Genomic DNA, 10,143 nt, shown 5'->3' with positions numbered 1-10,143 from the left:
TCACTAATCTACAGGGTGTTACTTTTCAAATGAACAAATCAAGAGCTGCCCTGTTACAAACACGCCCTAACACAGACTTGCTAAGAAAGGAATCTGATACAGTAGCTACGAAACGTATTTTACAATTCTGGGTAATCTATACGGAATAATTATGAGGCATAGCTTGAACTACAGGTGGGAAGCAGATCACGAACTGAGAATGGGATGTTCATTCCTCCTGAATCCCCTGCCTATCGTCTCAGGGTTTCTCAGATGTAAAAATGAATTCAAGTAGATCACATTTTAGAATCCTTCAAATTCTACCATTGTTGCAATTGGATAGGATTTAAAATAGGAAGCGCAGCAGGAGTTTTGGGTATAAACAGTATACAAAGTCTGTTAATGTTAGCTTTACTTTCCTAGTAAGAGAGGCCTCGAACGCCCAAGGTGGGTTACCACCGGGGGCATTCGTCCAAAGTGTCCCAGCCCCACTAGCCCTGCCCTTTAAGGTCAGGCCTGCAGTGCCCCTCTGAGTGACGTAGGGTGGGCGGAGAGAATGCCACGAGGGGCCACAGGTCCAAGGGAGTTTCAAAAACACCCAAGGCCTCTCAATCCCGCACTTAGGAATGGAGGAATGCGGAACGCCCAGGCCCAGCCCGAGCGAAGAGATCGGCTTAAACCGTGTGGGATGTGCGAGCCTTCTGAGGGTGGGGCTTAGGGCCCGGAGGCAGTTTTTGTGCTGGGGAAACCTCCTTCCGGATCCCGGCGCCTCACTGGGAATTAGCTCGCCTGGCGAGGCCACGTGACCCACCGACCGGGCGGGGAGAGGCGCGCCCCGTCCCGCCCCGCACGCCTGCGCGCGGCTGCCGGCGCTGAAATTCAAATTTGAACGGCAGCCTGAGTCCGAGTCGAGTCCGACACTGGAAACTGCGGGAGAGAGGCAAGCAGGTTGGGGAGCGTTCCCCTGCCTCGGGCTCCGTGTTTTCTCCAAGTGACACACTGAATCGGAACTCACTTTTCTTTTCCTGAATTTGAACCACCGTCTCTCCGTCGTCTCGCAATCGACACGCGAAGCCCGGGGCGATGGACCCGTTTACGGAGGTGAGAGACTTTGCGGGCGCAGCGGGACTTGACCCATCTGACCCCCCCCCCCCGCCCTTTCGCTCCTAATGTCAACCTCCGGGCCTACGGGGCGGAGAGCGCGTGCGCAGAGCGTGCGTGCGGGGGTCCGCGGGGGTCTCCGGAAGCCGGCCGGGGTTTTATGCAGATGAATATCTAGGGGTAAAGATTAGAGTCTGCCCCAAAAAATGGTAGGGGAAAGCTTCAGGTCAGCCCTCGTTATTATTGGATTGCCCCTCTGGAGTGGAACCCTGACCCCCTAGAGTGAGGGTGGGGTCGGACGAAACTGGTCCCACTGGAAGTAAAAGCGGGGACAACTTGTAGGGTGGGGTTGGTTGCCCTAGTGACTCACCGTTGTGTGTGCAACCGCCTCCTGGAAATGGAAATGGAATGGAATATATTTGCGGGATTTGTGCCCCCGGCAGAGGGCTGAGTGTGCATTTAAGGGTGCTGCCTTTGAAGTGACAGACACAATAAATTGGTGCCTGAGACCATCGCATCCGTTCCTATGAAGCCAATAGTTGCTTTAAATTCCAGGCGCATGGGTGAAGTTTCATGCCCAATTGACATGTAAGTTAAAAGGAAAGTGCTAGCCAAAAGTGTACAAATCAAAGTTAGTAGACCAAGATTTTAAAAAACAGTAAAGAAACCTTTTTATATGTGTTTATGGGTAACATCACAGCAATGTTTAACTCATCTTTTGAAACTTGGAAGTTGAATATGGATTAATTTCATTCTTACTGTGCGATTATTTCTCTAGTTTTGATTTCTTGTTGAGGGCGTATGGTTCTTCCTCTTTCTTTTGGTTGTTGTGCAAGTTTCAAACTGTTACTTTTTGAGTTATTGCTTAGTGGGCCTAAGATAATATTTCTATACTAGATTAAAATGCTTAAATACTATGGAGAGTGGTAATTCCTTTTTTTTTTTGAACTGTAACTACCATTCTGTAAATCTAAGATATTTAGAAGTTTCAACAATTAGAATTTACTTGTTGTTAAGCACAGTATTTATTTTTGTTTCAAATTCTCAGTCATCTTGAGAAAAAACACATTTATTTGCTTGCCTTTTAAAAATTCTGAGAAAAATCCAAAACACATTTTTGTATTGACTTCAAAGAATTGGGTTGGTCGTGCACCCTATTTTTGACTTACATTGAAGTTAAAAAGGATATATCTCTTTTTATGTTACTTAGAATAGGATTTATTCTATTAACCTCTGTATTCTCAATGTTTGTTTTTATTCTAAGTGACTAAGAGGAACAGAGCATTTTAAAAGTTGGCTGAAAATTGTACTTCATTTTACATAAAAATGTCATCCTGAAGCAGTACAAATCTCAGTTAAAAGAAGCTTTATTTGAAAGAAAACTTCCATTTTATAGAGGGCTCAGAAAGATGTGTTGTTTGATAGGCAAGTTGGTGTTATGAAAAGTTAGGTCTGTTGCAGTTGGAATGAACAGCTTTGGCATCTTTTCCTTAATTGGTAATGAGTGAACTGTTTGAATTGGTTCCAACCAGTAGGTGCTTAATTATAGCATTCATAACATTTTTCGCAGAGTGGAATGAACTGGCACAGCTCCTTGTCTAAAAAGCACTGGAAGTCAGTTAAAATGACTTTCTCAACCAGCATTATCAGAATCATAGCACACAGGAACTGATCCGAGAGAGAGTTTTCTCAATGTTCTCATGCCATCCTCCAAGCCTAGGAGAGATTTGAATTCATGACGTTGGCATCAAGGAACCAGGGCCTAATTCTGTTGGTAACTAACTGGTTGAAGAAGGCCTCAGCCCTCCTAAACTCTCTTTTCCTTGGCCCTCCCTGCTGTCCCTGGTGCTTTCTGGCACGCTCTTCGCCCTGCCTCTTGGCCCTGGCAAACGCTGGTTTAGTCTCCTGAAGAAGTTGGGTCCCCCTTCTTCAGAGGAAAGATGCCCTTTCATAGTGCTTAGCTCACTTGCATTCTCCTCTCGACCTTGTTCCCTGCTAGAATGTGAGCTTCATGAAGGTAGTAGGCCTGTTCTTCCCTATTCTGGGAGATGTTCCCCGAACCTTAAGCATGTCCTGTAACACTCTGTGGAACTAATTAATATAGGAGAGAGCCATTTGGTGCAAATTATTTTACAGTCAGATAATTACATATACACAGGAGCTGCTGGAACATTTTAGCAATGTTTTTTTATTGTAGGAAATTTCAAATTATACAAAAGTATAACTGCTCAGGCATTCATCACCCAGCAGCATACGGTATCCCCTCTCTAGTCCTTCCCACTGAATTATCTGAAAGCAAATCCTAGAGGTCATATAATTTCCTACATAAAAACGCCAGTGTTTTTCACAAAATGCTAAGGACTTTAATAAAAAGAAAACAACAGCATGTCATTATCACCTCTATATGATTAACAACAGTTCCTTCATAGCAAGTCTCCCGCCAATACCCAGATTTCCCTACATGTCCTGTGCTTTTGCAGCCTGTTTCAATCAGGACCTAGACAGGGTCCATGGGGCCATGTCTTTCTAAAGTTTTTCCCCGGACCAACCAGAAGTCATGACTTCACCTTGATTTGTGGACAACCCAGCATGTTAAGCAGATTTTTATTATTAAGATCCGATAGGAACTGTTAGCATTAAAAAGTCATATTGATGGTATGGAATTAGTTCTCTGACAATGAGTTTTTAAAAAGAGCAATTGGATTTCGTCAAAGGACAGTTTGACGCCCTTCCTCACATTTGTTGAGCTGTTGAATTATACATGTATCATTTCTTTTAAATTAGTAACCTTTGGTACTTGTTTTCATTTTACAGGTTAGGGTACTTTTTCTTGATTATCTGCTTTAATTATTTTTAATCTTGAAATTTTAATCCAAGGAGACACTAGAACCCTTGTGTAAGTTTGAAAGGCAAAGAAAGCCACATTCTTTTGCTGGGACCGGAGGCTCACAGTAACTGAAGCTGCGCTGACTCACCAGGACTCCATGGACTGGGATGGAATGTGGGCGTGTCCTTGGATGTAGCTTTGTCTTATCTGGGGAGTTACACGTTTTATAGGGGAGGGGGTGAGTCACCAGACTTACGTTTGTGTAACTGTCACTTTTGAGATAGTGGAGGAGTTCTGTTTGGAGAGGGAAGGCTTTGTGTTTTGGAAGGCATGTGGTTCATAGATCACCCTTCAGTGACAGCATGGAGAATTAGTGTCCCTGTGAATGAACTTGAGTTAGAAGTCTTCCCTACAGAGGGGAGGTGCCTCCCTCCCAACTGAACTCATGCTTCTGTTACATACTCAGAGGGATTTTTAAAAACTGATATTCTGTTTTAATTAAGGCAGTGAAAAGGTCAGATGGAATTTCATTTGTGAGCCAACTCAGTGCTGTGTCTGTGCTTACAGGGCCGTGTATGAGCTCCAGCCAGTGATCTGTGCCCCCGACCCCTGCAGATGGGGGCCTGTGGGGGGAATGATGGCTTTACAGGTGTTGTGTTTGTTTTACCAGCTGCTTCACACAGGAGCGTCAGTGGTCAGGGCAAGGAAAGAGTAATCATGATTTTGTGGACTGGCTAAGATTTCAACGTAAAACTTTCACATTGTTGGTATTTAATTAAAGAAAACATGAAGATTGTTCAGGGTTTTTTTTTTTCTCTTACGAAGTGCCTTATGTTTCCAAAGGCCTGATATGTCAGCTATCTCTTGCTCTTTACCACCACCCCAAGTCTTAGGGCTGCATTGGTTTTGCTGTTGTAATAAATCTCCTTGAACTTGGTGGCTCAAGATCACACATACCTCTTCTGTAGGTCAGAAGTCTGATGGACTTGATTGGATTAAAACCAGGAGGTTGGCAGGATTGTTCTCCTTCTGGAGGCTCTCCTAGGGGAGAATTTACTTCCTTGCCTTTTCCAGCTTCCAGAGGCCATCTGCACTTTTGGGCTTGTGTTCCCTTCATCTGTGTTCACAGCCACCAATTACATCACTCTGACCCCTGTTTCCACTGTCATGTTTCTCTGACTCTGACGTTCCTGCCTTTCCCTTGCCCTGTACAAGGGCTGTTCAGATTACATTGGCCCAGTTAATCCACTTTGGTCTCCGCATCTCGACTCTTTATCACAGCAACAAGCTTCCTTTTGCCGTGTAGCATATCTGTAGGTACAGGGCATTAGGATATGAACATCTTTGGGTGACCATTATCCTGCCCACTTTCCTTGGTGCTTAAAACACCGACCACTCTGGTTCAGTGTTAGGCTCACGTGGGCTGTGCTCCTGTCAGTCTCCCCAGGGGTCACGCAGGAGTCTGGTGACCTGGCAGGTCATCTGGGACAGGATGGGCTAACATGGCCTTACTCCTGTGTCTGGTAGTTGATGTCACCTGAGCTGGGTGTCTCTAACAGGCTAACCTGCACTTCTTCATGGGTGGCAGTGCTCCTAGGGAGGAAGAGTAGAAACTGCAAGACCTCCTGAGGTGAGGGACTGGAAGTCGCACTGCGTCCTGTCTGCCACATTTATTGGTCAAAGTGTATCCTAAGGCCAGCCCAGTTCAGTGGTGTGGAAGTGGATTCTACCAGTTCATGGAAACAGAAAAAGAACAGTGGCCATTTAAAATCTTACACAGCTAGCTATACCCCCTTTCATGTTCATATTACACCTGTAGTGATTTTGACATTGGGATGCTGCTTATTTAGCAGATCTTGACTTAAATTACGTAGGATTTCACTTTTGAAATGTATTTAACTGTTACCCTACGTGGCAACTGGTGATTTTAGAAGACCCCTGAAGTTCTGTGAGCCTTTGACTAACCTGTGTTTTAAATATCGTATGTGTAGAAGCTGCTCGAACGAACCCGCGCCAGGCGAGAAAATCTTCAGAAAAAGCTGGCGGAGAGGCCCACAGCAGTGCCCCGGTCTGGGGCTCCTGCCAAGCGGGCCAGACAGCCGCTCGTAGAAGCCAGTAACCAGCCGCCTGGGGCAGAAGGTAAGACTGTGCGGAAGAGCAGAATCCACCATTTTTGAAGGAGGGGAGCCCCAGTCCCTTTGTCGTGTGTGTGGGGGGGATCCAGGTCCGTGGGAGACACGTGCCACAGGCCCTGGCGGGAAGGGTTGGCCTTCTCTCCTAGTTGGGGGTGGTTTTTCATGTTGGGCCTAGACCCTACTGGGCTAGGGCAGGGTTTTTCTGTTTTCTGCTTTTTATTTTTTAATTATTATGTTTAAACAAATATTTCAAAATCATTGGTTGAACTTTATTTTTCTCAATCCAAAACTGTTCTTATTAACCCTCCGAGGGAGGAAAGCGAAGGTGCAGAGGAGTCCTTCTGCTAGCACTGGGGCGGAGTCGTCTGCCCCGACGCACCAGCCCAGCCGGCTGACCGCCAGGGTCAGACCGTGTCTCTGGTGTGAGCCGGTCAGCAGGAGGCAGACTCAGGTGCAGATGCTTGCATTTTAATGAGCCTTTTCATTGCCTGCCTGCTGATCCAACGTTCTGCCAGGCACTGAGTATGGGGTGTTACAGTGCAGGGCCGGTAGGATTAAACACACACGTCCTTGAAAACCCGGCTGTTCCTCCCAAAGCCTGGTGTGCCCAGCCGACTGCCTCGGTCTTTTCCCAGAGTGCAGGCTGGTCTGGAGAGGGTCCTCGGTATGACTTTACAATGCAGGGAGCAAAAGGTATTGCAGGGCTAGGGGCCTGGGGCTGGCTCACCATCACTTTGGGAGCTGACCGTAGAATGATGATTTATTTCTGTGTATTTATTTTGAAGGAAGGGAGGGGAATACATTACATATACATGGTGCTCGGCCAGGAAATAGAGGCTGGGTCCCAGTCCAGGGTCTTCTGTCTTCCCTGTGACGTGGGTCCCTCCAATCAGGTAGTGAGTTCCGATGGTGGGAATTGCATTTTGATGCTTAAATGGAGGCATTTACTGGTTTATACAAGAACTGAAATTTAAAGAATTCTGTATTTCCAAGTGGTATTGCATGCTAAAATAGAAACACTTTCCTAAAATGATTAGAATAGTTCGTGAAAAGTAAATGAATTACAGAAGGTTGGAAAATTTCATGATGTGTATTCAGTGAGATGGATATGGAGAAGGACAGTCCTGTCTCCTCGCTGGACCCTGTTGGTCATTGCCAGAATGAGGACCCTTGGTTAGACCAGCGATGAAACGGCCACCTATGAAATTTACAGTCTTACTTTTTAAAAATACTAGTTTTTCAGGGGACATATTAAACTCATTCTTGGGTTGAAATAACATGCCTTATATTTAAATAGCTCCTTTTTTAAAAAAAAGATTTTATTCATTTATCTTTAGAGGGGAAGGGAAGGAGAGAGGAAGAGAAATATCAATGTGTGGTTGCCTCTTATGGGTCCCCCGCTGGGAACTGGCCTGCAGCCCAGGCATGTGTCCTGACTGGGAATCGAACCACCATCCCTTAGCTCGCAGGCCCGTGCTCAATCCACTGAGCTATACCAGCCGGGGCTAGATAGATCCTTTTTATTGTAAGAGTTTAAAATTTATTTTGTAGGTGTTCATGGGAGTTTAAAAATGTGAAATGTTAAGCACTTGTGTTGATGAAATTGTTCGGTATTGACTAGATGCCTCAGTCCCTCTTTTGGTTCCCTGTCTCTTTCTTAAATCTCAAGCCAGGTGCCTTCCACCCTTGTCTATTATTGTCCATGAAAGATCGTTTTAGAAACGGGAAGTCTGGCCTCTCCCCTGAGCTCAAAGTGGTGTCACTTCAGGCAGGTCACTGAATTTCTCCAGTGATGTGTGCACCGGCCCACAGTGCCTGCAGCGTCATGGATGAGACATGAGACAAATTCACATGGACTACCTAGTCCTGTGGAGGAAAAGGGATGGCATGGCTACTCCTTCAAGGGGGGAGCGTCCCTCGCCCTTGCCTAGACAGGCTTTTATTGGGTTTAATTTGCACTCCTAGGAATACAGGTACAGCTCATTAATCATTGTCAGGCAGTAACGATCAAATAGTAGATAGTATACAAAGAACTATTAGGGCTTCTTCTGAGTCAGGGTCTATCAGCTAAAAGGCTACAAAACTTTGGGGAAAGAAGCACATTTCCTGGTCAGATCTTTGTCGTTTAACCAAGAGCATTCTTAGCAGAGCAGACTTCACAGGCTTATACATATCCTTTCTCAGGCCTTATCACCCGGGGAGCCCGCCCTTTCCAGCACAGGGCTGCACCACCCTCTGTTATTGTTTTCAGGCTTAAGTCAGGCAGAGGAGGCAGATAGCCAAGGAATTAGAAAAAAATGAGGTCTCAGGCTTGTCAAAGCCTAGGGGCAAGGGTCCATCACTCCCTTTCTCCATAGCTCACCAAGTCCTCCCCTGGCGCCTCCACGTGACCATGCCTGTCTTAGGTGGTTCCCCCCTCCGGGAATCTTATGCATCATTGGCTAACCGACCAAGCACTGAAGGCCAGTTATGAAAAAAGGAGCAGAAGCAGTGCTCCTGCCAGGGAGATAAGCTGTGTCTCCTTAGTGGTTTATGGTCTGAAGGTCACTCACTCAGGCTTAGCCATGGGGGGGTTACCAACACTCCAGGCCCAACTTTTGTATCTGAAAAGAGGTGGTGGGGCTGGATGACCTTTAACACCCCTGGGCCATTTCTCTGCCTGGCACTTTTACTTCCCTGTTGTCCTAAACCATGTGACATATTATGTATATATCCTGAGGGTGTTCCTTGAATTTCTTTTCATTCAGATTTTTTAAACCATAAATTATGTTTTCTTAAAAAGGAATCTCTCATATTAGATTTCTAAGTTATTGAAAGAAAGTAGAATTATACATTTTCTTGTAAGTAAAATTTTTTAAAGGATTAGAGGAACACGAGGTTTTATTAATTTGTTAAGTACTTGTGGCCGGTTGTTTGTGCTGTGAGATAGTATGGGATTTTGAATTTTCCCCCCCTTTTTAATCTAGAGAAATCTTGCACAAAACCATCGCCATCAAAAAAGCGCTGTTCTGACAACACTGAAGTAGAAGTTTCTAACTTGGAAAATGAACAACCGGTTGAGTCAGCTTCTGCCAAACCTTGTTCTCCAAGTCCTGTGTCCCCTCAGGCATGGCCACAGGTGCCAGCTCCAACCAGCGGATGCCCTCCTGCCACCCAGGCATCTCTCCTCGGCCCTCAGAGAGGGCTGGACGCAGGACCAGAAGCGACGGCAGGCTCCTCGGTTAAAACCCGGATGCAGAGACTGGCAGCCCAGCGGCGCCACTGGGACAAGGAGGAGGATGGGACGGGGACAAACGGTACGGATGGTGTGGCTTCTAATCTGGGTCAGTAAGGGTCCCCCCGGGTGTGCTGGGACTGTGTTTGTCGGTTAACACAGGAAGGTAAATGCTGTTGCTTTATCTGTATCCTGGAATCCCTCTCTTGTAAGGGGTTCGTATGTCCGTTGTGTGTCTGTCGGGTGGTGGTCCTTGTGGAAGTAGATGATGAGGCTCCTGTACTCCCGGCCCTATTAGCATCACTAACCTTCAGCTCTATATACAAGACATTCCATTGTGAGGACTGCTTAAGTAAGTAAACTGGAGTGACTATGGTATGTAATGCTGTTGAGTAGGGAAGAGAGAGAGCTTTAAAAAATATTGCCTAGCACCTACAAAGCAGGTTACTACTCTGCCGACGGGCTGGAAGCAGGTGGCGCAACCTGATCTTCACCTTCCCGGGCCCGCGGTCTGGTGGAGAGCTTGGGAGCAGATGGGCAGCCACGCGCAGGGCTGTTTGTTTTTATCTACCTCCTATCTTGTTACAAAAAATGCCTCGAGAGGACTGGCAAAAATACCTATGTCACAAAATGAGCAAATAAGGACATCAGTGTGAAGGAAATAAGCATGAAGAGAAGGAAAAAGAAATTGAAGAGTAAGGTTAGTTTATTCATGACAGGCCTTAAGGTCCTCCTCCTTGCTAGAGAGGGTTCTGAACTTACTAGTAGCCCATGGAAAGAGGCAAACCATTGGCTGCATGACCAGTGTTTATAAAATAAAAGCAGAACTCATCATTGACCCTGAGACCCTAGAAAACTCTCCTCCCTATGTCCTCAAAGATGGCCTT

At 46.0% G+C, this 10,143-nt stretch overlaps 1 protein-coding gene across 2 annotated transcripts in view; it reads left to right on the top strand.

Moving 5' to 3' along the window:
* Positions 1 to 859: 859 nt before the first annotated feature.
* Positions 860 to 10,143, top strand: part of ANLN (anillin, actin binding protein) — a 44,243-nt gene continuing 34,959 nt past the window's right edge. For both annotated transcript variants that reach the window (XM_037041138.1, XM_037041137.1), the window contains exons 1-3: positions 860 to 1,080; positions 5,899 to 6,046; positions 9,009 to 9,338. In XM_037041138.1, coding sequence (XP_036897033.1) covers positions 1,063 to 1,080; positions 5,899 to 6,046; positions 9,009 to 9,338 — 496 coding nt within the window. In that variant the 5' untranslated portion in view covers positions 860 to 1,062. The remainder of the gene's footprint in view (positions 1,081 to 5,898; positions 6,047 to 9,008; positions 9,339 to 10,143) is intronic.

The sequence above is a fragment of the Sturnira hondurensis genome, unplaced genomic scaffold, assembly GCF_014824575.4.
Source record: "Sturnira hondurensis isolate 20B ecotype Veracruz unplaced genomic scaffold, ASM1482457v3 Scaffold0002840, whole genome shotgun sequence".
Lineage (NCBI taxonomy): Eukaryota > Metazoa > Chordata > Mammalia > Chiroptera > Phyllostomidae > Sturnira > Sturnira hondurensis.
Note: the sequence above shows the minus strand (reverse complement) of the source record. Positions and strands in the feature narration are given on the sequence as shown.